Source organism: Staurois parvus, unplaced genomic scaffold (genome assembly GCF_062004578.1).
Source record: "Staurois parvus isolate SC_StPar_1 unplaced genomic scaffold, SC_StPar_1.0 ptg000230l, whole genome shotgun sequence".
In the NCBI taxonomy this organism is placed as follows: Eukaryota; Metazoa; Chordata; class Amphibia; order Anura; family Ranidae; genus Staurois; species Staurois parvus.
Window position 1 is genome coordinate 5,527,320 of NW_028318026.1, and position 27,591 is coordinate 5,554,910.

At 42.1% G+C, this 27,591-nt stretch overlaps 1 protein-coding gene across 4 annotated transcripts in view; it reads right to left on the minus strand.

Annotated features, from left to right (window-relative positions):
• The window catches only part of WWP1 (WW domain containing E3 ubiquitin protein ligase 1), a 238,101-nt gene that overhangs the window by 42,103 nt on the left and 168,407 nt on the right, over positions 1-27,591 (minus strand). For all 4 annotated transcript variants that reach the window (XM_089679707.1, XM_089679708.1, XM_089679710.1 and 1 more), the window contains 2 exons: positions 24,742-24,923; positions 2,217-2,538 (listed from right to left, as the gene is read on the minus strand). In XM_089679707.1, the coding sequence (XP_089535833.1) occupies positions 2,217-2,538; positions 24,742-24,923 (504 nt within the window). The remainder of the gene's footprint in view (positions 1-2,216; positions 2,539-24,741; positions 24,924-27,591) is intronic.

The following is a 27,591-nucleotide window of genomic DNA, read 5'->3' on the forward strand; positions in this document are numbered from 1 at the left end:
TGTCAAACACAAGGCACACGGGCCAGATCCGATTAGGCCCCCAAGCCTCGTCATGGTGCCCTCACACCCAGTTTTGGAACTGAGAGTGGCAGAACTCAATTCTGCCACTTCCGGCTCTCACCCTCTTCCACTTGTAAACACAGAAGCCTGAGTTTACAAGAGGCAGCTTTGCTTTCAGCAGCTCCCAGAACGAACAGATCCCTGTATGCACTCATGATGGGGCAGATCTCCAGAAGGCAAGGCAAAAACCCCTACACAGGGGGGTACTAGAGCCTGGCCAGGTATGAGATACCAATACTAGGAAGCTTGTGGGAGGGGGAGACTGGGGTTGCACACTGTGCATAGTGCACTCCTGAACCCTGCACCCTACATTCTGTACCTACCGAACTTCTGCACCCTACACTGTACCTACCGCACTCCTGCACCCTACAATCTGTACCTACCGCACTCCTGCACCCTACACTCTGTACCTACCGCACTCCTGCACCCTACACACTGTACCTACCGCACTCCTGCACCCTACACTCTGTACCTACCGCACTCCTGCACCCTACACTCTGTACCTACCGCACTCCTGCACCCTACACTCTGTACCTACCGCACTCCTGCACCCTACACTCTGTACCTACCGCACTCCTGCACCCTACACTCTGTACCTACCGCACTCCTGCACCCTACACTCTGTACCTACCGCACTCCTGCACCCTACACTCTGTACCTACCGCACTCCTGCACCCTACACTCTGTACCTACCGCACTCCTGCACCCTGTACTTACCGCATTCCTGCACCAGGTATTCTGCGCCTACTGCACTCCTGCACTCTGTGCGTAGCGCACCACCGATACAACCGGCCCTTACAGAGCAACCATACTGACAATGCGGTCAGTGATGACATCAACTTTGACACTCCTGGACTAAAAAGTTCCAATGAAAATTTTTTTTGTGTCTGAAATATAGAGGGATGTTGGCAAAACAAACACAGTCCTTTTATCTCGAAATAAGAGTGCTAACTGTACTGTGTATGGAAAAAAAACTCTGAGATTAACTTGACCACTTCTCAACTGCCATATAGCAGAAATACTGCTACAGGGTGGCACGGGTGCACAAAAATCACATTACATGCTGGCACCTGGTGATTACTGAGCATCTCTGACGGGGAGGACGACTGTTTTGTTTACTAACAGTTCTCCTCCCTGTCAGCTCGGGGACACTGGTTTGGATGGCACAGTCACCTAAAGCAGTGTGCTTACAGTGAAGCACACTGGCACGGCGCCCTAGTAAAACACTCCCTGCACTCCGTTAACCCTTTGATCACCCCTCATGTTAACCCCTTCCTGCCCAGTGCCATTAGCACAGTGTCAGTGTTTTTTTTAAGCACTGATCACTGTATTGGTGTCACTGAGGATGTCAGTGACACCAAGTCAGTACCCCCTCAGTGTCAGAATGTCCACCGCAGTCCTGCTATAAGTCGCTGATTACTAGTAAAAAGCCGCAATTACTAGTACAAAAAATACATCTTGGCCTAAAGTTATGACGAAATTTGATTTTTTTAATTTTTTTTACTGAACATGTTTAATAGCAAAATGTCAAAAATATATTTTTTTTTTCTCAAAATTGTCGCTCTTTTTTTTTTTTTTTTTTTTTTTTTTAGAGTGCAAAAAATAGAAAACTCGCAGGCAATCAAATACGACCAAAAGAAAGCTGAATTTCTGGGTAAAAAAAGGACGTAAATTTAATTTGGCTGCAGCGTAGCATGACCGCGCAATCGTCAGTTAAAGTAACGCAGCGCCATAATGCAAAAAATGGCCTGGTCAGGAACCCCCTGACCTACTCAGGCGGGCAAGTAGTTACTCAAGTCACAAGGAAAAAAAATCCTGTGTCGAAGCATCAAAGAGAAGCTAAATTCTACATTGTATACCCATTCCTGGCCAGTGAAGCTTTACGTACTTAATATCACTGCAAGTGCCATGGAACTATTCTGCAATCCAGGAGTGAAATTTACATCAAAAGCTTCTCAAACAAGATTGATCTGCTTTACGACAGATTCTCTTCAGAGCAGCTAAATTATTATTCAGCAATATCCTTCTTTAGCACAGGCAAATAACAGTGAGAGGATAGTGTGAGCTCCCGCACTGCAGACTATGCTCTAATAGATGTGACAGCTGGCTGAACAGGGATCATTAACCAACTAGAAAAGCTCAATCCATGCGCATACCCAGGTGGTAAAGGCTCTGCAGTGCTGCTGGGCTGCTGTCTCACAGGATCCACAGAGGCTGTAACAGACGCTTGCCTGGTTTTCGCTGCTTCAGGACTCGAGCTGCCAGCAGCAGATGATGATGATGTTGAGTCCGTAGCCCTTACAGGTTCAACCGCAGCACTGACAGCAGCTGTGCCGCTTTCTGATGTGTCCACTGCTGGTATGTCCGTTGTATTGTTTGTGGAGTCCGTACAATCTGATATGTGACATCCTACAGAAGTTGCTGCAGTTTCATGGCAAGATGTGCTACTGACTTCAGATGCAGTACTTGTGCCATTAACTGAAAGTATAAAAAAATTATTGGTGTCAAGCAGGTAAAAATCTGCATCAATGATAAACGTTGTTAATATCAGCTCAATCAGTACATACACACACATACACACTATAATGATTACATTTTATGATGTGGGACTTGCTGGTTGCACGTAGTACTAGATAAGCCTGTCTAGGTTGCAGCATTTTGAACCAACACCGACTCACACTTGTGGTATACATATATTTGGACAATTAGCAAAGATATTCATAGGACAAAAAGCTATTTAATTGAAAATTAGGGCATGGATTAAAATAAATGTATCTGTGTCTTCTCAAAGAGACCCAAGACCACAAAAAGCCTTTACAGAGGTGGTTGTATATTTTGCATGAAAATAATGAAGACAGCTGTTATAGGGCTCATTCACGTGGACTTTCAGCTCAGCACAGCGGCCAGAGCAGTTTATTTTTTTTCCTCACGACTGTGGGCATAGAAAGTAAATGGGTAGGCATCGACTACGCAGACTTGCCTGCACAGCCGAATTTGAAAGGTATGTAGGAATACCCGTAAAATGATGATTATTACACAGTCTTCAGTCCAATTTTAGGGAACCTTCATCAACCAATAGAGCAGACTTTTGGAAGCATGCTTAAAGTCGTACACACAAAACCGGCAATAATATGTGAGGGGGGGAGAACACACAAAACCAGCAATAATATGTGAGGGGGGGAGAACAAGTATACCTACCTATGTCCATGTGAGTTTTTCTTAATTTCTATCAGTTTTCATCCTGCCTCTCTGCTTTCTGGGCCTCAGTTCCCACCCCACCATTTTAGAAATCTTACTTCATACTGGACATGCACAAAGTGAAGCGCATGACATCATGTGCCGTACAATACTACACACATCTGTCGCACTAAAAAGAGAGGGAGGAAAAAAAAAAAAAAAAAAACTTTCCCTGAAATCTTGTGACATCTCAAATGAGGTGAAAGAGGTCATACACTTCATTTTGCCCATGCACAGTATGACGAGCTTAGATATGCAGTTTAGGTACCAGATTTTACCATTGCCTTCCCAGAGGGAATCTGTGCAATCAGGGCTACATCACCACTGCCTTTGGGGGAAGAACTAAGTAACACTGAAAAAAAGGTAAGTAAAGCAAAGAAAAAAAACATTTTTTAAGACAGCAGTGGTAGGTCATTTTACATTAGTATACAGGGATACATTCTAATATGAATTTTGGGAAAGGTCCACTTTAATGTCTTTAGGTTTAGAAATCAGGGTACTGTAGATAAAAGAAAATTTTAGCTGGCAGCCAGCTAAAACCTTTCTTCAACCATCTGGTTATACTACCTAGATGTCGATCTTGGGGGCTCAAGGTTCAACCTAAAAAAAATGATCTAAATTTCTAGGGTGTACCTAGTACACCCTGATCCTACTATCACGTAAAAGACTCCCATTGCACACCTTCACAGAAAAGGCATGCAATAAATGTGTACTGCAGCAACTGCCAGCTGGAAACTGGCACAATAAACTACAATACATATTGCCAGTACAGCAAGGATTGATAGAATGTCCAAGCATGTATTCAGTAATCACATCCCAGTTATAAAGTTCTGTATCATGCTCCACCTGAATACGACACCTTGGCTGGTACAGGGATTGTGCACCTCCTAGATTGGGGAAAATCCTATAATTACGCCTGAATTGGTGCAGCATGGTCCAGGACTCTAATTAGGATTATTAAGCCACATAATGTCCACACAATGTACTGGGCCCAGGACCTTTCTATTGACATAACATTCACACAAGGAATGTATTATATGACAGGGTCATTATTTGATACTTTTGGCGGGTTTCATGACATCATATGAATTCAGAGGTCAGGAGTGTATTCCTATACCGGTTTTTGTACTCTTTGTACTCTTTCCTGCACTTATCACAAGCTTGACGAAGGGGTCCTGCATGGCCCCGAAATGTTTCACTTTATCGATTACTGAAAAAAACACTTGGACATTACTTCAATAATCCTTGGTGTGTTAGCAACAAATACTTTGGTTTCTCCTGTGCTGGATTTGTTCATCCAGTATAAAGGACAGGACCAGACTATCATTTCGATATACTTATGCTATTGATATACTGTAAACTGGGGAGTTTCACATATTTAACCAGTGGGAAAAAGCAACAGCTACACAAGTGGCCATTTCAAGGAAAAAACCTTCACTGACATGCTTCACGGGTTAGGCAGAACTATATTTTTTGTTTAAACTGGTAAAATTCTATCAAAGAGAAAACTATACTTTGTCATTTTGCATTATTACTATAATATACATTTTGCCTCTTAACCACTTCAGCTCCGGAAGATTTATCCCTCTTCACAACCAGACCATTTCTCGCTATGTGGCGCTGTGTTATTTTAGCTGACAACAGTGCGGTCGCACAGGTCTGTACATAAATGAAATTTACATAAATTGTTTCCCCACAAACAGTGCTCTCTTTTGGTGGTATTTGATCACCTCTGAGTTTTTAATTTTTTGCTCTATCAATGGAAAAAAAGCGAAATTAAAAACACATTTTTTTTTTACTTTAGGCTATAAAACATATCCAATAAAAAAAAAATCTAATTTATTCATACATTTAGGCCAAAATTTATTCTGCAACATATTTTTGGGAAATAAAACTGGATTTTTTTTCTACATAGCTGTAAAAAGAGTACATCACAGGACAAAGGGCAGGTTATTTATGACTATGTGTGTTATATGCCACTTATAGGTAAATGGACACTGGCCAACCAATCAGAGAGGAAGTCCTCTCCTATATAACCCCTCCTACACAGGAAGTACTTCAGTTTTTGTAGCAAGCAATGAAATTCCAGAAAGAGGGGAGGGACCTCAGTGTCACGTGGTGAATTCCTAGAAATTGATTTTTCAGGTAAGTATGCAGAAACAATCCAATTTTCTTTATCGTACATCACAGGACACAGAGCGGGCTATTCATGACTATGGTAGATGTGTCAAAGAAATAAAGACATTTTAAGGGGAGGGTAACACCATGATAGCCACCGCCAACAACCAAACAAGATCTACTCAGCCGCTCACAAGACGGTGCGGCCAAAGAGTGCTCTGCAGCTCTCACATCCACCTGGTAGAACCATGTGAACCAAAGCCCATGTAGCGTCCTTGCAAATCTGAGCAACTGGACACCCAATGGCAGATCACTCAAGATGTCTCCACACTCCTGGTAGAGGTGCTCTCACCCGAAAGGATCTTATCCTTCAAACCATAGGCTTGACTGATTAACTGGCAGATCCAATGAGAAATAGTTGACCTGGAAGCAGCCTGCCTTTTCTGGGCCCTTCTGGCAGCACAAACCTGGAATCCTGACTTGTGCCGCCAAACTCAAGTAAATCTTGACCATCTGATGCACATTCAGAGTATACAGCGATCTTTTCCCTGCCCACTGTAGACTAGAAAAATAAGAAAGGCAAGACACTGTCCTGATTTAAGTGAAAACTAAAAACCCCTCTAGGCAAGAAGATGGATGAGGACGCAACATCACCTCATCATTTTGCAAGACTAAGAACGGCTCCCTACATGAAAGAGCCGCCAGCTTACACTCTTCCTGCTGAAGTGACAGTAATCACAGAAGCCACCTTCTGAGTCAAAAGATTACATTTCTTTAATTGGTTCAAAAGGTGGCCTCTGCAAGAACATCCAAAGATCAGGTTCAAGTCTCCAGGACACCAGGGTGGCCTACCAGACAGGACAATCCATGTTACATCCAGTACAAAATACGAATCAAGGAGTGAGAAACAAGGATCTATGGGAAAAGTTGTATAGAGCCGAAATCTGACCCTAAACGACACCAAAGGTCAATTCCATTTCCTCCCCTGATAGGGAAAAGGCTTCACACCAGGCAAATAAGATTTACAGGTCTTATAATGGAAGCTCCCTGAAGCCGGCTTCCTGTCGCTCAACAGTACGGAAAAACATGAACCATGACCTCCCCGATCCTTGTAGACCTGGGCTTCAATAGCCCGGCCTTCTGTCCTAGCTATCGTAAAGCAGGATATGTTATTGGACCCAAGACAATAGGTCTGGGAGGACCAGAAGTGTCCAAAGAGCATCCACTGCCAGATACACTATGTCAGTGTACCAAGCCCTCCTGGGGTAGGCCATTAGTGGGATTCCTGACCTGGACACAACATATCTAAACTTGTTGTAAAACCTGGAAGTCCATAGATCCATATCCAGAGTTCCCTAATGCCGACAGATTGCCGATAATGTCTCAGGATGCAGGGACCATCCTGCCGGTATCAGCCGCTGACGGCTAGGGAAAACCCCCTGCCAGTTTCCTATACCTGGGATATGTACTGTCAATAGATGGAACATGCTGTTCTGCCCCAGACAGAATGTGGTGCATGGTGCACCTTTTTCTGAAATAGCATAACCCTTGGTGCTGCTTTGGTAGTTGATATAAACTACTGCCGTGGGATTGTCAGACCAAACCATTACCACAACTTGTGCAACTGGTTTGTCCAATAATCCAGATCAAAGTGTACTGCCCGAGTTTCAAGATATTGCTGGGCAGTCTTTCCTCTTGTGGAGATCAAGTCCCCTGAACTGTATTCACCTCCAAACCAGCCCCCCAAATCAGAGAGTCTGGAATCGGAGGCTACTATCTTTCCTATCACTGGAAGGAAAATTACCCTTTCTTCATATTCAGAACAACCACCCACCAATTCAGACTCTGCAATACCCTGTGGACAAAGCTCTCTGCCAATCTAATGCTTGGACCTTCATGAACCAGATAGATAGAATGTTCCTCTACAGACCCGGAGTGAAACCGTACATAGGAAATCTGCTTCAACGTAGATACCATTTCCTCATGCAGAGACCTACTGAAGGATACCTTTTGCTTCTTATATCTCACTTTAAAGCTTGGAACTGACTGCTTCCTGAGCACAGGAACATCAAGGTATTCTAAGATTGACACCCCCGTGACCCTAGCAAACCTAGCACCAGGCTATGAGCTTTGTGAACACTTGGGGGCTGTGGCTAGCCCAAAGAGCAGTACCTCAAAACAAAAAAAATGAGGATTCTTTACTGCAAAATGCAGCACCCTCGATGGACTTGAAAAAAATCAGCACACAAAGATATTCATTATTAAGGACAATGGACCCCCAAAATCTCTCTCTAGGACAAAGGTCAGCACTATAATCGAACTAACCCTATCAGAAACAGAAAGATGTCTAGTGACTTGGGATCTTAAGATACATCTCACATACCAGTTTGATTTTGCCCTGCGAATGCACCGATTGTCTCGAATTACCTCAGAGACTGCACTGGCATCCTCTGTCCAAAATATTTCTCCACACACAGCAGCCTCAGACTCTAGAGGGGAAAAACGTAGTTTCCGAGTTTAGGCGAGATCAGGTGCTTCCGAGTAATGAGGCCGAAGTGCATTGCAGCTCCACTTACCAGAAATGGCTGCATTGCCAGACCAACGCTGTGGCCCATATACACCTGACCCCACCATTTACCCAGAAATGTGAACATTGACACATTACCCCCATCCCCCCCCCCCCCCCCAAGATCACTGGACCTGTGGGTGGTGCACCTGCTGGTACCTCAATCACATAAAAGGTAAATAATGTAGCAACTATATTTGCCAAAACCTAATTATGCAGTCCCACAGGGATGTCGGTCCAAAGCCATGATGGACTAGAGCTTCTCAATCACGCAGGTATACAAGCCTGCAGACCTGTTCAAGTATGCAGTTTATGTAAGTATGCATGAAAATATGCAGAGCATTCAAATATGTGGTTCACGCATGCATATGTATGTAGTTCACGCAAGTACAAAAAAATCAGTTCACAAAAGTACAAAAATGCAGTTCATGCATGTATATGCATGCAGCTCATGCAAGTATAAATCCAATAATTAAGTAGGTATGCATGTAATAATGTAATAATATGCTGCACCTGCCCTGCTCCACTTTCTAGAAGCGTATAGTTTCATCAAACTGTGCTAAAATCAACTGCACTTGGCCCCATACTAGCTTTGCAGGACTAACCAAGCACCTATGAATCAAATGCAGTCTTATTGCAGCCTCTATGCTACTTCAGTGCAGTCTAAATGCAAGCTCCTGTAGATCAGATGAAAGCTATTTTGAAGACACAAGTTCTATAAGTGTACGGATACCCCAGCAGGGGTGTAACAGAAAACAGCTGTACAAGCTCACTGAGAATATCCAGACTAATGCTATAATCGTGTCCTGTTTGGTCAAGCTGTTACCCCATAGGTAGTATTCACACCTCATTATCCACACATAAACTGCTGTGAGTCCCAGCATTCTCACAGGAGCCTCATCCTTCAGCCCATGTGTGACTGCAATCATAAAAAAATGGCCACCCTTCTATTTCCTGCCTCTACTGCACAAGAGTAGGCTATACAAAGCAACATTGCGCCCTCTTGAGGCTGGAGGAGAAAATTGCAGTCCTTCTGAAATCCACAGCACATGGCCTGGCCAGAACAAGCAGCACACTGCCACCAGTGGCCACTGGGGGAAATTACCAGATAGTCCAATTTCTTTTTAACCACTTGACTACAGGGCACTTATACCACCTTCCTGCCCAGGCCAGTTTTCAGCGCTATCGCACTTTGAATGACAATTGTCATTCTCTGATTGTCAGTCATAGAGCATGATGTCATCAGCCCACCCCTCCAGCTGAATACAAAGATTCCTCTGATTGGCTAAGTCAGCGGGGTAGGCTGATGACATTATGCTCTCTGACAGAGCCTCTCAGAGGAAGTTTTGTATTCACAGAATGCAAAGCTGCCTATGAATGGCTGATCTTCGCTCAGACCAATTCTGCATTGTTCCAGATGTGAGACAGGCACTGTGTACTGTAGCTGAAGCTGCTTACAGTTCATACAGTGCTTAGAGACAATGAAGCACTTAGTATAGGAATTAGATTGTTTGGACCACTGTCACATCTGCTTTTTTTTTTTTAAGAACAAAAGTATTTTGTATTTTAAAATTGTCATTTAATTTCAGCCAGCCGCTACTATTATTTAAAGCTGATTCCCATGTTTCTTGTGACTTTATTTTTAAAGTCACAGGAAACATGGAAAGCATCTTTAAGTCATAGTAGCGGCAGGCTGAAATTCAAAGACAATTAGAATACAAAATACTTTTTTTTTTATATAAAAAAACATAAAAAATAGCGGATGTGACAGTCACCAAACATTTGCTGCAGGCATATCTTCCTTGTGCATGCATTAAAATTACTGCGATTCATTTACATTCAAATAAATGTTTGATAAATGTCATATTCACTCTTAAATATTCCCAACAGTGACATTTTCCTTCAACTAGGAAGAAAATATGGCTGTCCTATACCAACTTCCTATACTCAGCAACTTTGCATCCTCAGTCATTGTCGGGAACTGAATCACTAAACTATTGGGAGAGCTTGCAGAGGAAGCCCAGCAGAGGGTGTTTCTCTAGGTGACAAAGCCATACATGAAAGCACTTCCGGTGTGTGATGGTTGTGTGATGTATTTGATTCCAGAAATCTATTTCAACGCTGGAGAAATAGGAAGTGGTAAACACAAAGAGATGAAAACAATGTTTCCCATTTGTCTCCATGATTATTCAACTTCTGCGTAGCACAGCCCTAGAAACTTAGCTAAACTACAGCTACTTGGGAGGTGTATGTGTTTGTGTTGGGGGGATAGAAAATCATCTCTGCCCAAAAAAAATACAAAACCATTAAGCAGGTATATCTAACCAGAGCATTTGAATGAAAAGATAAATTAAGATTTACCTTGCAAGCAAAATCTGCAAAACGAATGCCAAATAAAAATTCTACAAGGCAACACCCTTATAGTGTCTACAGGTACCTTTACAGAGGTAAGAATGCAATGGTGGACTATGCTAGCCTTCTCAAGTAGGACTCTCCTAGCTTTCAGAAGGCCAACGGGATCTTCAGCTCCAGCACTAGATTTCCACTTTCCGCCGCAATTCTTCTCTTTCCAGAAAACGGCGGTTGAAATATCTGCCTACCTTCTGCGGGTGCCCGAGGCATTATTTCCTCCATTTGTGCCTCCCTATCTGCGTGCAACTCATCTCGCTCTCACTCATACATCTCCAAATGGGAACAAGAACTCACAACCTCCATAGATTTAGAAGACTGGAGCAGGGCCTAGTCTGCTGTACCCAAATGCTCTTTCATTACGGTTACCATGGAGGCGGCCTATAAAGTCCTCCTCCACTGGTACTGGGTCCCTGCTTGCATAGCGTGAGTGATCAAACCCATCACGTAGTAATAGATGTTTCAGGGGCTGTGGCTAACATGGAGATGAGATCCATATATGGTGGTCCTGCCCCCGCCTGATGGTCTTCTGGTCACGGGTCTATGGCCTCCTTTTGACCTTATTTCACACATCCTTTTGCAAGGACCCATGGCACACACTTCTCCACTGCCCACTCCTCCTACCAGCTGAAACTGGCAACAAACCTTTTCATAGTGGCAAAACGTGCCATTGCCAGGGCTGGGAAGAAGCCCTCTGTTGTGTTCGCGGAGCTAAAGAACATCTTGACCACCCTTATGGTTCATGAGAAAGTGATTACATAGTTCATGACTCCCACTCCAAAATTTCTCAAAGTGTGGAACCCATGGTGGTCTTATTCTCTCCCCACTCTGCTCTCAACAAGCCTAAGTACCCCAGGCCACTAGGGGATGTTTTAACTTGTAGACACCTTTTTTTTGCTTTTACTTGACTTTGCGCCTTTCTTCTTTCCCTCTGCTACCTCTCTTCCTCTCCCTTTCTAACCTTCCCCCTCCATCCCTCCCTTTTTCCCCCCCTTTCTTTCTTTTTATCCCTTCCCTTATTAGATCATCTTCCCACCTACCGAGGAGGGCGAATACCCATCCCCTCCACTTTGTCAAGCCCTGGGTCCTTTCATCCAGTCATATGTTGCCACTTCCGGCACTGGAAGCTGGATTCTATTACTTCCCTTTCCATGGGATCTCCCTGAAAATAGGCTTGTTTGTTATCACATTTTTTATTCTTATGTTTTTAACTTGTCCCCTGCATGGGACTTCACCGCCCAGTTTGTACTTTTGATATTATTACTCAATAAAAATCATTGTACCAGAGAAGGCTAGCAGGAAACTATAATAGGTGTTATGTAAAGATTATATTTTTTTAACACATTTATAAACTCATGCTTTATAAAAATAAAAACTAAAATTAAAAAGGAAATAAAACATGTAGCACATAATATACGCAACATTTTACATATTATGTCAGTCATGCAGATAAAAACCAGAGATGGCAATAGTGGGAATTTGTCCCTCTGAATCATTCAGCTGTATGTGTCATTTGAGATCCTGCTATTGGGATCTGATAACAGTACAGGCTGTTAGCTGCAAAGCTGTTTACAGTTTACATTTTGTCTAAACAATAAAAAAAAAAAAGGTGCAATGTTCTCCAAGATATGAAATTTACAGACAAGTCAAAAATCCTATTATCCTAATTGCACAGTACAGAACCTGATTCTTAGATCATGGGATGTACCCAAACAATAATTCAAGGGGAAAGCAAAATATAGCCAAAACAGCAGCAACACATTGAAAGGAAATACAAGAAAGGACAACAGACCGGAAACCAAGCTAAAAGGTAAAGCACGCATCAGCAGAGATTCAAAGCAGGATCAGGTGATAGATCAGACATAGTGGCAGATAACACTGTTCAACAGGTAAAAAGTTTTGGCCATAAAATTAGCTAATCTTACATAATTTTGGGGTGCTGAAAACAAAAATGACCCTAAAAAATGTTGATTGGCTTTAGTTTCCATGATATATTCACCCATCTAATGACGTAAGCCATTCAAAATTATGATGCAACTTCAGCTGCATATTGCGCAATTGATACTGGTGACCAATAGAAAATTGCATGTATACTGAGATGATGCAATATTAGCCTTTAATTGCATCACTTCACTGCATAAAAGCTGCAGTATCTGTAGCTGATTGTAGTTCGACAGCGTCTTTACATTTCGTTTTATGCTTATATAGGCTACTCAGTAATGCCTCGAACTTGTGTGAATAAAGCAGATAATTTCTGCTATATCTGCGGTGAAATAACTTTTATCTCACAAAAAAGGAGGATAACAGGAATGATTAAGAAAGCCTACAACTTGTATTTTGGCTGCAAGATAGGAGACCAGGACAAGAGCTGGGCACCACATATATGCTGCAATTCTTGTGGGATGGCACTGGAGCAATGGTTGAATGGAAAAAAGGCATCTATGCCTTTCGCTGTGCCAATGATTTGGAGAGAGCCAACAGATCATGTTAGTAATTGTTACTTTTGTATGGTGCCTCCAATTGTAAAAGGGCTAAATAAGAAGAAAAAGTTATCTGTGCACTATCCAAATATTCCATCGGCAATACGTCCAGTTCCTTATGGAGAGGGGCTACCAATTCCTAAAGCACCAGAATCCTTCGTGGTTGAGTCAAGTGAGGAAGAACCTGAAGCGTGTAGTCACGTGCAGTTGTAAGAGATAGCCCTTTCCTCGAATACAAGAGAAAAGCCAAGAGAAGCAAAACCGACACAAACTGAAGACAAAACTAGTGAGAATCCTAAGTATTAAAATGATTCAACTTAGCTTATGGCTATAATTTTTCTTGGTAATCCTATGCAATATATTATGCCATTTAGGCTTTGTTATGTAGTCAATATCACTTGCTTTATATTTGTGGAAAGACATCTATCTATGTAATTATTGTGCATTATGTAGTCATTACGCCTATAGTAGAAAACTTTCCGTTTACAGAAAAACTAGAGCCAATTGACAAATTTCATTGTTATATTTGAACACAGAATGTGAAATTCATTAAGAAATGGATCCTTTTGTTTCCAAAACTGGCAAAAAATAAACATTTGTTGAACAGTGTAATTCTATGCTGGTCAGACAGACTGCATGTGGACATCTGTGAGGGAGGCCAAAGGAGGGGGCTGGATGGGTGCCAGTGTAAGACCTTGCTCTGAAAAAGAGAAACTGAGTTTCCTTAGGGCCTGCAACAGAACTCCTTTTTTGTCCCATGTGCTTCCCCTCCCAAGCTCTTGTAACCTGCCCTGTTGAGTAATTAACTTCCCTTGCTGGGTACCCACAGAACAGATATGGAGTGAAGGGGTTCAGCGTGTTTGGTGTGATGACGACTCAGGTGATACCTGAGCTTCTGTGGCTGTCTCCCAGGTACACTGTATTAGGCAACAGGTGCCAAGGCAAAATGATAAGTTTCCATTGGCTGTAGAAAACAACAGCCGGAAGTACGCATTTAGGACTTTTAGAATCATTATGTCACTAGCCAAAATGGAACTTCTAGTAGTGAAGTGGAAAAAAAGACCAAATTTAAAAACTATAAAAACATTCGCTAAGACTTAATAAAGAGACAATAGGGTCTTGTTTACACTTGCTTCAAAATGTGGCATTTGACACACTTTTTTAAAGTGCTCTGAATGCCAATCAAAAGTTACCTTACAGTCCTGTTCACACTGTTGTGTTTAATTTGCTTCAAAAATTATACCCCATGTCGCTTTCATGGTCCTTCAAAGCATCTCCAAATTCTCCATAGATGTCTACGACGATGCTTGCTAACAGCACCTGCAGATTTTGAGAGGTTTTTATACAGAATTAACTTCACTTTGTTTTGGGGGTATTGCAGGTATGAGATATCCCAGGATGCACTGGGAAACCAACAAGCGAACAGTAAAGACGTTATCAGCAGTCACTTCCGGTTCATGTGTATTTATTCTGGAAGTATCTGGTGCAGACGTCACATCTGGTGTGAAGTGTGGAGCAGCAGGAAGGCGAGTAAGATCCGGCTGGAGCAGAGCAACTAGCAGATGGCATACACTGTGTGCAACATGGGACCGCTATAGTGGAAGGTGAGTGGGGACCGGGTCAGAGAGAACAGAGCGCCAGAGGATCAGCACAGATGGGAGACTAGAGCAGAAGAAACTAGCAGATGTCCAACGTGGTGCACAGTATGGGAGCAATATAGCGGTAGGTGAGCTGGGAACAGAGAGAAAGAGGAGGATCAGCAGAACTGGAGGTTACTGCTGAGCAGGAGATCAGAAAAGCTGGGGCTACTACTGAGTGGAGCATCAGCAGAGCTGGGGGTACTACTGGGCAGAGGATCTGCTGAACGGGGGTACTACTGGGCAGAGGATCTGCTGAACGAGGGTACTACTGGGCAGAGGATCTGCTGAACGAGGGTACTAATAAGCTGGAAGATCTCTTAGACAAGAGTACTAATAATCTGGGGATCTTCTGAATGGGGGTACTAATTAGCTGGGGATCTGCTGAGTGGGAGTACCACTGTGCCCCTTTAAAATAAATAGAAAATAAACTCACGCAGGGCATTTGCCAAGTTTCAGTAAAGCTTCAAAAAAGCATCACAGAAGCATCAAAAACAAATCAAAAAAGCATGCTGAAGAGGTAGGTGCTTTAATGTGTGTTAAAGTCGAAGTGTAAATGAGCCCTAAAAGCCTGAGAATAAAAGCAAAGTGTAGATTACCTCATCACCTGTGCCTTCAAAACAGTTTGTGTGCTTAGCACTGCAGTGTGTCTTGTAGGATAAATGGATAAAATATAGTTGTATACTACAGATGCAAGTAATAATCCTTGTACGGGTATTGAAAGGTATAAGGAATGTGGAAACTACTATTGAGCCATAAGGCAATAAACACTCCAATCTTGACAAGACTGTCATTCAAAGAAGGAAAGGAAAAAACGGTAAAAAAAAGTAACAAACTGAGCCTTACAAAGTTGGCAGGATTATTTGGATATACTAGAGGTGGACCTAGCAAAGCTTGTGCCAGTGTCCAATCACCTGATGGTAGCAGCATATAACCCATGGCCTAAGAATCAATTGCTGTGTCCTGTACAATTAAGAGCAGTACTTTTTAGTTATAAACATTGTTAAAAAAAAAAAAAAAGAGGAATTTTGACCACCAGTAAATTCCCTATCTTGAAGTGCAGTACAGGACACAGGCAAAGTATTCATAAGACCCTGGGTTATAGGCTTGTACCTTCAGCTGATTGAACGCTGGCAAGCTTTTGAGAACATGCCCACTGGGCTACTCCCCTATAGCCCTGCCCCATTCCTCAGTTTTCAGCAAGCAATGCAGAGTAACCAAGAATGGAAGGGAGGTAGCCCTATGTCCTGTACTGTACTCTATGATATGGAACTTGCAGGCAAGTCAAATTTCCTCTCATCTTAGTTGTACAGTACAGCACACAGTATTCATAGACCCTTGGATATCCCCAAGCAATGAAAGAGAAGGGTAGGCAACAACTAGACAGAAAGAACTGTGCCAGACTCAACAAGGGCCAACATACCCAACTTCAAAGTTGAAGAACCTTGCATCCGGATCCTGCATCCATAAAGGATTGCATGTCCACATGATAAAACCTTGAAAAGGTATGAACAGAGGACCAGGTGGCGACATTAAAATCTAGGCTATGGAAGCCTGATGTTGGAAAGTTTAGTAAAATCCCACTGATCTTGTGGAATGAGTGCAGAAGTACAGGAGTTCTGGTCAAAACCTGAATTGTAGGAAGGCCAGAATGTGAGGCACAGAGTAGTCTTTGGTAGATCTTTCTATGAGTGGCTTTTCACGGTTTTAGCACAGTAGGAATGACCATCTTAGAAAGCCCCATTTGTTAAGACTAGGGCTTCAACACCCATGTTGTTAAAGCAGGATAGAATAGGAGAACCTGAGATAGCAAGCCTGGCCTGCTGGGAAGAGGCCAGAGAGTCATCTCCAAGAAGTCTGAATGTGTCTGCGTATCAGGTCCTTCTGAGCCAATCTGGTGCAAATAAAACCACAGTCTTCTCATGCTGTGTAGAATTTGTTATAGCGTCTACAAACTATGGTATATATACTGCAATTTATGCCATTTTTTGCTATACAGCGCTGCACTAGTTTAACTGACAACTGCGTGGTCATAAAATGTGATACATAAATGAAATTTACACCCTTTTTTCACACAAATAGAGCTTTCTTTCCATGGTATTTGATTACCTGTGCGCTTTTATTTTTTGCACTATAAACAAAAAAAAGACTGCAAATGTTGAAAAAAACAACCTGATATTTTCTCATTTCTGTCAAAAAAAACCAAAAAAACCCCACAAATTTTGTCATCAATTTAGGCCAAAATGTATTCTGCTACATGTTTTTGGTAAAAAAAAAATCCCAATAAGTGTATATTGATTGCTGTGTGTGAAAGTTATAGCGTCTACAAACTATGGTACAAATAATGGAATTTACACAGCTTTTACTTTCTGACTGCCAATCACATTTCTTGAGGTGCTAACATACCAGGATAGTACAAACACCCCCAAATGACCCCTTTTCGGAAAGTAGACACCCTAAGATATCTGCTGAGAGGCATATTGAGTCCATGGAAGATTTTTTTCCACAGGTTTTTGGAAAATGACAAACTTTTTTTTTTTCATACAAAGTTGTCACTTAAATGATATATTGCCTACAGAAGCCATGGGTATATGTGGAATTACACCCCATAATACATTCTGCTACTTTTACCGAGTATAGGGATACCACGTGTGTGAGACTTTTTGGGAGCCTAGCGACATACAGGAGCCTGAAATCCAATGACCACTTTGAAAACCTGAAGGTGCGAAACTTCCTCATTCAGTTTCTCATTATCTATCACAGTTTCGGAGGCGTGGAAATGCCAGGATAGCACCAACCCCCCCACCCTCAAATGACCCCTTTTTGGAAAGTAGACACCCCAATGAATTTAAAAGGAGGCATGGTGAGTATTTTGCAGATCTCATTTTTTTCTCACAAGGTTTTCAAATATAAAAAGAGAAAAAGAAAAAATATGTTTTCTTTCTTAATTTTCCAAAAACTTGTGGCAACAAACGAGATCTGCAAAACACTTACCATGCTTCTTATCAAATTCCTTGGGGTGTCTACTTTCCAAAAAGGGGTCATTTGGGAAGGGGGGGGGGGGGTTGGTACTATCCTGGCATTCCAGGGCCTCCGAAACTGTGATAGGTAGTCAGGAAGTGTAATGAGGAAATAAAGCCCTTTAAAAGCATGAAGGTGCTTATTGGATTTTGGGGTCCTGTACAGAAGTAGTAGAATTTTGGGGAGTAATTCCACATATACCCATGGCATGTGTGAGCAATAAATCATTTAAGTGACAATTTTGTGTAAAAAAAAAAATTTTTTTTTGTCATTTTCCAAAAACTTGTGGTAAAAAAATAAATTCTTCTATTGACTCAACATGCATCTCAGCAAATAGTTTGGGGTGTCTACTTTCCAAAAAGGGATAGTTTTGGGGGATGGGGGCATTTTATGCCCAGCATTAGAAGTTTATGCCACATCACTCACTCGTCTACCTGAAGACCAAGCCTTTTCTGATACTTTTTGTTCACATGAAAAAAAAAAAAAAGGAGTATTTTTTGCTAGGAAATTACACTGAACCCCCAAACATATTTTTTTTAAAGCAGACACCCTAGTGAATAAAATGGTGGGTGATACAATTTTTTATGTCACGTAGAACTTTTCAAATGCAATTTTTTTTGAAAAAAAAAAAAAAATTTTTTACTTCTAATGCACAAAAACACAATATTTTGGCCAATTATTTGGTCAAACATAAAATATGATGGTATGCCGAGTAAATACATATCAAAACAAGACGTGCTTTAAAATTGCACATGTTCCATACAATGGCAACAAACGACACAAATTTTTAATATGCATAGGCAACACTTTAAAAGCCATTACAAGCTACAATTTTAGATTTACAGAGGAGGCCTAGTGCTAGAATTGCTGCCCTTGATCTGACGTTCGCAGCAATACCTCACATGCATGGTGCAACCGTTGTTTACATACTAGCACAAGGTAAATGCTCGTGCACACAGGTGCGCGAGTGCGGGGGGGCAAGGGTGCTTTTTAATTTTTTTAACGTTATTTTGATTTTTTAAATTATTTTTACACTGTCCCTTTCATTTTTTTTTACACTTTTAATTCCATCACAGGGAATGCAAATATCCCCTATAACTTCAATGGGCATTGTCATATATTCTTTTTTGAGAAATCTGGGGTCTATCAGACTCTAGATATCTCCTCTGCCCTTACATTATCTAATCTCACCAAGATTGGTGTGATCAGATGCTTTCCAAATTTACAAATGGCACTGTTTATATCCTGCGAAACTGAAGTGATGAAATGCTCGTAGCTTCCGATTTCTTAGACTATAGAAATGATTGGCACCATTTCCGTCTCCAATCAGCTCTATGGTCAGCTGGCAGAAACACCGGCTGCATTCTCAGGTTCCCTCGATGACACGGGACTGCCCAAGAAGACCCTGGAAGGCACCGGGGGAGGGGCATCTTCTCCCGCTGCTTGTAAAAGCAATCCTGCTAATTAGCCATTAGGATTTCTTTTTTGCTTTTGGCTGAAAAAAACGATACAGGATGATGCCTGCAGCTATCCTCCTGGTATAACCATTCAAAAGTCCAGTGATGTACCAGTACGTCACTGGTCCTTGTTGGGTGTATATGCTATGTTTTTTTTTTTTTTTTTTATGTGGGCTGAATGAAAAACAGAGAAGAAATCTCTGCCAGACAAAGTGTGCGGTATGCCCACCGTTAGAATATACCGCTCTGCATCCACCCACTTCTAATGGTGCCAGTCCAGTGATGTACTAGTACGTCGCTGGTCACGGTTGGGTGTATATGCTATGTTCTTTATTTTTATGTGGGCTGAATGAAAAACAGAAGAAATCTGTGCCAGAAAAAGTGTGCGGTATATACCTGCCTGCATCCACCCACTTCTAATATGCCAAAAAACATTATAAAATATATATGCCGAAGCATAGGGGCCATCCACCCACTGGCCACCCCAGGCCCCAATGCTTCGGCATATATGCTCTATTTTTAACTGCGGATGAAAAATCTCATCCAACAGCGCTGCCGACACTGACTTATGTGTATTCTGAGAGCAAAACCCTCTTGCTGTCAGAATAAACAAGTCAGTGATCCAGCTGAATGACATGCTCATTTCTCAAGTAGTCTTTTTCCCCCTAAGATGGGTATTTACAAGCCATTGGGAGAAGCCCCAGCGATTAGGTCGCATGGTGCCACATGCGCCAATTCCAAGATTGTACAAATGTCTAAATAGTGGCACACTTGAATAAAAATTGCACACGTATAAGTGGTACTCCATATAGAAAAAGGATGATACCAAGTCCCAAACTATCTAGCCCCTGCTCCCCATGTAGTCTGGGCATCCGGGAGGGTTCCATGTGACTATCTTTTCCCTCGTAAATCCGAAACTTATATGTATAGCTAGATTGTAAGCTCCAAGGAGCAGGGCCCTCCTATCCCTCTTGTATTGAACTGTATTGTTGCTGTATTGTCTCCCTATATACTGTAGTGTAAAGCGCTGAGCAAACTGTTGGCGCTATATAAATCCTGTATTATTATAATAATAATAGCCTTGTTGCCCTCTCACAGGTCTTATACATCTTGACCCCATATCTGGCACACTTGCTGGGGAGAAATTGTTTTAATGAAAGGGGGCCAGAAAAATTAATGAGGAACTCATCAATGCAGATGTTTTGCTGGGAAGTATAGACATCTGCAAATTTTTGGTTAGGGTGATTTACGAGGGGCCGCATTTTGTGGAGCTGGTCAAATTCAGGGTCACCCCGAGGATGACAAAGTGGGTTGTCATTGAAATGCATAAAACACATTATGCTCTCATATCTATGCCTGGCCATTGCAGGAGAGAACACGGGCATATGATGAATCGGGTCTGTGGACCAATACAACCGCAATTCATTTTTTTTAGTAATGCCCATGTTGAGGGTTAGGCCCCAAAAAATTTTTAATTTGGAAACCATAATGGGTTTCCATGTGAATGGTCTGGCAAGGTTTGAATTTGGGTTGGCAGCGATAACTGATGTGCATATAAATTGCTTTGATCCACAATCAATGTATACAGATCTTCCATGAAAAACAGCTCCAAAAAAATCAAGGGGAGTATTTAAATTTGCGGTTTCCACCTGAATTCCGGGTTGGGCAGTGAATGGGGGGGAAGTGCGGGTGCTGCAGAATTTGTGGGCTACCAATTGGGATTTGTAAGCACATCCGGAAGGATACTAGGGGCTCTACGGGCCTGTGTACGAATTCTTGGTCACTGCGGGACACTACTTGTGCTCGCCACCGCACCAGCTTGTACTACACTTAAATGACTCTCCACCGAGCACCTGGCTGTCAGGGACTGCTTGAACCGCTACAAAGCCCCCTATGTGATGATTTTTTTTGGTGACAAGTTCTCTTTATTCAGACATCCAAGGTCTAAAAGACCCTGGATATCTCCCCTGTGCTCCACTGAATGTAATACAGTTCACATCACACCGCATTACATTCTTTCCCGGCCTCCATGGTTTAAAAAAAAAAAAATACCTACCCAGTGCCCCATACTACATGTACCGGGCCTCGGGCGATACAAATTAACATTACTGTAGACAACTATTCTCCATCCATGAAATGACCTGGCTTGCTTCCTTAAGGGCTGTAAGACAACTGGTGTCCCCTTTGTGGTTGATGTAGGCAATGTCTGACTGCACCTGACTGGTTGTCCCTGCGGGAGAAGAAGTTCAGCGTTGCAGAGTCATCTTATTTTTCTAAGATCCAAGATGTTGGGGTGCTTGGTTTCCACAGGTGACCATATTTCCTATTCCTTAAGTGACAAGAACACTTCTATACAGCTTAAAAGACAGACTTCTTTTGTTATCACTTTCCAGTGATAGAGAAGGAAGGTTTCCCCCATTGCCAAGACTGCGCTTCTAGGGTATCCACACAAAAAAAAAAAAAAAACAGAACACAATGCAATTGCTGTAAAGACTGTTAAAAAAAATTATCCTGAAATGATCATGTTGATTGTTTATCTTCCTGGTCCAGTTCACTGCAGTTTGACAAGCTAAAATTGTAGTGGGAACTGGTGGCAGGGCTGGGCCTGCAAAAGTAAAGTAAGCTTATGAGCATGTATCAAACTTTCGATCTACAGAATCTTTGAAACAAAGAATATCTTCAACAGGTAGAGTGAGATGATTGTTTAAGACTGAGAACTACCAGGAACAGGCCACTTTTTGTGAATGCTTGTCCAACTGGATAGAGCTTGGCAAAGATTTTGGAAAGAGTGAAAATCCTTTCTGGAGGGACCCCATCATAGATTGCACATTCTATTTGTTCATGAGCCGGGTATATCTTTAAAGATTTTACCTCTCTTTGTACCCAAAAGGGCTTGGCAAGATGGAGGAGAATCAGTCTAAACGATGCCAAGGCTTTTGCGGATGGAAGCAGTGAGTATTTCCATACTAAAAAGCATGTCGCTTGAAGCTCCCTCTTCACCTTTATGTCAGTTGGGGGAACAAAGGTCTTCTGTAGCTACCTCCAATACGGCCTCCAAGTCCTTTTAGTTCCCCTCTGTGTCCACCTCATCTAAGGCAGGCATATTAGCATCCTACTCAACACAAGGGAGTAGTATTTTGAGCCCTGGATAGAGATGGTTGCATTAAAACGGTTATTCATCTGAGGAACTGTAACATAAATGCAGAGAATTCTGCTTTTCTTGGGTAGGCCGCTTGCAGAGTACCTAAAATAGTGCCAATATTGGATGTAAACACCGATGTTAGAACTAGTTCCTGCTCCAGCTCAAGGAGTGAATCGTCACTATGAGTTTGAGTGTTGTCCGGGCCTTTCGCAAAGCGACTGTCTTTGGCTTTGCAATGACTCCCTTTTGACTTGTCTATGTCAAATCTACAGAGCAGGATGCGAAACATAGGGTAAGCATGTCCAGAAAGACAACACAGCAAAACAGATGTTGACTGCCCTGTAACAAATCCTCCTTGTGAAAGGGTGGGAAGAAGCATCCGAGTACCTTATAGAGGCTCTAGATGAAAGTGGCAGTAAAGTGTGTGGCCAGTGGGGTAATGTCACATCCACCTAAGACAAATCACTCTAAGAGTGCTTGAGTTTTAGCGTCAAATCAGAGTGTACTTCGAAGTAAACACAATTCAAATAAACCCCCAGTTTATTAAATGAATTGTCAGAGATAGAGAGACTCTGTCTTACCTGGCCACAATGCTGGACTGTATAAAAGACCAAACGAGTGCTGTATAGCACCTGAAGCAACACTGGCCATTCCCATAGCGTGGGGTGAAGGGGTACAGCTCCCAACATTGCAATGATCTGGTTACCCTGCTTCTATCTGTGGCATTATAAGACAGTGAGTTGATTGAAAAATAAAAGGACAACATAATAAAGAAACTAGCTAAGCTAAGAGCAATTTCTCAGTGAAGGAGAAGAGGTCCAGCACCTTAGATCACTAGCAATAAACTGTGGACTCATGTAATGGGTTATAGTGGAGGCACCCAGTGGGTGTGTCTTTGAAAGCTTGTCAATGTCCAATCACCTGAAGGTACAAGCCTACAATCCAGAGTCTAAATATTTGCCTGTGTCCTTTACTGAACGATTTCCACACCAGATCATAGTTGGTTACCATACTTGACCTCTTTCTGAAATTTCTAGTTTGGCTCTCATTTGGCTTTGATTTTGTGATTCAGAACAAGTTTGCATCAAGTGAAATAAGAGCACTGGATCGGCAGCACTTTCTGGGTCAGTAATATTGGTCCTGGTTTTCAGGAGGAAGTCAGAAATTGCAGTTTTCATATTTCTTTCATGACTAGCTTCATTTAAAGGTTGTGGAAGTCACTATCAGACACCTGAATTAACAGTGTGTTCCAGTATCGATATCCTCAGATAGGAATTCTCGCAAAGCGCCCCTATTCCCACAATCTGATATACTCCATTATACCATGCTAGACTTTTTGATCAATGACCAGCTCTGCGCACTCTGCCTAAAAGTCCAGCACATCAATTAATCTCCAACAAAAGGAAAAAGTAAATTGGTAAAGGGTTATATTAAACCACTCCTCAGCACTCTGTTTTAATGAGATGAGGTGCTTTTTCAGACTCTTTCAGGGACAAGCTCAACTAGCACGCTGGTAGATGGTGCACTGCTGAAATGCAAGAGGTCATCCTTCTTCAATAATATCACTGTTACCACAAATTATCTGGTGTGGAAAAAGAATGCAAGACGACTGCATGTTGCTAGGGAGACTACATTTTGTGGTTAAGTGGGTTAAAGTGGATCTGTCATTAAGATTTGCACTTCACATGGATCAAAAGGAAATGCATCAGCATCATCAAATCACATTTTTTTTTTTTTTTTTTAGGGAAAGTACATCTTGTCATCAAAACTTTGCTGCTCTCAGCCTTGATCAGATGATCTCTAGTTATCAATTAGTACTGCAGAGAGCCTATTGGTTTTAGCAGTGCGATAGCAGGGTCAAAAGGGCTCTCTTTAATGCAATAATATAAAGCTTCTTAATGCAATAATACACACTGATAAGACTCTCTACATTACATTGACACATTTCACATTTATATTTGAGAAACATTAAAAAGGCCATTGTTCTTTAAATGGGGCCTGGCACACAAAGCCTGTGTTGTAAGTTCAGTGCCTGTGCTTCACAGTCTTATGACAGACACTTGCACTGAAGCCAAGATGAGTTTATTGCATAACTCCAGCCATAAGGGTCTCTAGATTCAACATGCCACAAACACTTAAAGAGCTTTACTAAGCTCTACCTGCTCTAAACAAGTTTTTATTGTCCCAGTGTAATATAGAAGGACAACTACAAAGCATTCTGTAAAGAAAAAATATCTGCCCCAATGCCTCTATTAATTACACATGAAAGAAAGATTTAAAAATATTAGAATCTGAGGGAGGGAATAATGGTTTCTTAACACATTATAGCTAAACAGAACTGAACATGGCAAAAGAAAAAATTATATATACAGCATTTCTATATACTATATATATTACATAGACACACAGTGTGTGTGTACAAATATGATGCAAAACAAAATCTCCCTTTGCCAGACATCCAAACTGAACAGTATGACGTTAAGATGAGTGCTTGTTTTAATACTGTTTTTCTGTTAGACCAGAGTTCTTCTTTAACAGGGTAGCTAAGGAAGGTGGTTAAAGAAAAGGCAACGTGACAGGTGTTTGTTTTTTTGTTATTCTGCAGCATACATACCAGTTCGAGTGCCAGCCTGTGCAGAGGGTGGATTTGGTGCTGGTATATTTTTGGGTCTGGATGCAACGTGAGAAGGAGAGCGACCGCTGTCTCCATTTGCTATTTGCGCATTAAAGGCATTCTGCTCCGTGTAACTGGATGCAGTTTCATTAGCTGTCCCGTTGGGAACATCACCGGCAGATCTTCAAAGGGGATATAAAAGACTTATTCATTTACAAGAAATGATATGTAAATATACAGTTAGTAGAAACAGATACAGAAAAACAACTGCTTTACACTTGATAGGGAATCCTTGGCCTTCTGGCACATTAGACATCAGGGTTATTTTGGGAGGCCGGGCTACTCTGGTCAATCAATCCTTTGCAAGTCAGACAGAGGGATGCACCCCAAAAACCTAAACAGTGTGTGCACAACCCTATCCTTTACTCCATTATTCATTACTGAACAGAAAGTGCACTGTGCAAACCCCCTCCCCCCACCACTACAATCACTTCATAAAGTATAAAGTAATTCCTGATGCTCTTTGTCAGTTTAAAAGCGAGTACTGTACTGGCATAATATTCACACACCATGGGTTATACACATATACCTTCAGGTGACTGGACACTGGCAAAGCTTTAGAAGATACACCCACCTGGGAAGCTCCCCTATAATCCTACTCCACTCCATGAGTCCTCAGTTGTGTAGAAAGCAATGTAGAGTAAACCAAGAAATGGATGAGAGGGGCATGTACTGTACTGTAACATATACAGAAAGTGCAGCTTATGTCCAAAGCATATGAACACAATTCTTCCTGTGTAAACCTATATAGGAATTATACAAAAATATACAGTATCTCACAGGAGTACACCCCTCACATTTTTGTAAATATTTTATTCATCTTTTCATGAGATGACACTGAAGAAATGACACTTTGCTACAATGTAAAGTAGTGAGTGTACAGCTTGTATAACAGTGAAAATCTGCGGTCTCCTCAAAATAACTCAACACAGCCATTCATTTCTAAACCGCTGGCAACAATAGTGAGTACACCCCTAAGTAAAAATGCCCAAATTGAGCCCAATTAGCCATTTTCCCTCCTCAGTGTTATGTGATTTGTTAGCGTTACAAGGTCTCAGGTTTGAATGGGGAGCAGGTGTGTTAAATTTGGTGTTATCGCTCTCACTTTCTCATACTGGTCACTGGAACTTCAACATGGCACCTCATGGAAAAGAACTCTATGAGGATTTGAAAAAAAAGAATTGCTGCTCTATATAAAGATGGCCTAGGCTATAAGAAGATTACCAAGACCCTGAAACTGAGCTGCAGCATGGTGGCCAAGACCATACAGCGGTTCATCAGGACAGGTTCCACTCAGAACAGGCCTCGCCATGGTCGACCAAAGAAGCTGAGTGCGCGTGCTCAGCGTCATATCCAGAGGTTGCCTTTGGGAAATAGATGTATGAGTGCTGCCAGCATTGCTGAAGAGGTTGAAGGGGTGGGGGGGGATCAGGCATGATAATGACCCCAAACACAACTCCAAGACGACCACTGCCTTGCTAAAGAAGCTGAGGGCAAAGGTGATGGACTGGTCAATCATGACTTCAGACCTAAACTCTATTAAGCATCTGTGGGGCACACCCAAACAGAAGGTGAAGGAGCAAAAGGTCTCTAACATCCACCAGCTGCGTGATGTCGTCATGGAGGAGTGGAAGGGGACTCCAGCGGCAACCTGTGAAGCTCTGGTGAACTCCATGCCCAAGAGGGTTTAAGCAGTGCTGGAAAATAATGGTGGCCACACAAAATATTGACACTTTGGGCCCCATTTGGACATTTTCACTTAGGGATGTATTCACTTTTGTTGCCAGCAGTTTAGACATTAATGGCTGTGTGTTGATTTATTTTGAGGAGATAGTAAATTTACACTGGCAACTCTTCTAATCTGGAGGTAAAACATCTTCCAGGTTGCCAAAAGAGGTTCATATTAGAACTTTTAGACTTTGCTATGAATCATAATTATTTTTGGTTTGACCTCCAGATTAGATGAGTTGCCATGGGAGATAAATTTGCTCCAAGTTTGGAGAACTTGTTTATGGCCAGCTGAGAAGAAGACACCATCTATTCGAGAGAATGGCTGGAATTGTGTTTCTACCGGTGATCTATTGATGATGTCTTCCTCCTCTGGCAAGGCAGTGAGGAAGCGTTAAACAATTTATTTGTTACGTTAAAACAATAATCTCAATAAATATTGATGTATATGCACAACCATAAGGAAATCAATTTTTTGGACTTTTTGGACTCTTATTAACCACTTCCCGACCGGCCGTTGTATATAAACGGCCGGACGGTGGCACTGCAGGGTCGGGTGGCCGTCTATAAACGGCCTCCCCACACCCTGCTTGTGCGCGCTCCCTGGGAGTGCGCAGCACCGCGATCCGGTGCCCGCTGTGTCCTCCGGACACAGTGAAACACCGATCGTCGGACGGGACCTCTGTACGAGGTCCCGATCATGTGATCACTGATTGGCCAATCAGTGATCACATGCAAAGTAGTAAGCAAGATGTCACTTCTGACATCATTGCTTACTATGTGTGAAATCTGTGAATGATCACAGAGGTCACATGGTACAAGGCTATTCACAACAGCCTTGTACCATGTGACAAGCTGTGACCAATCACAGCTCACTCTGTATTTCTCAATGAGTGCAGGAATGCACACAGAGAGAAAGAGAAATGATTGCTTTTATATCCTATATGGGTGTAAAAGCAATCAGTGTAAAAAAAAAAAAAAAATCTTTATCACCCCTCACAAGTAGTACAGTGTCACCATGGTGACACTGTACTGCTAGGGTGACAGTATGTAAAAAAAAAA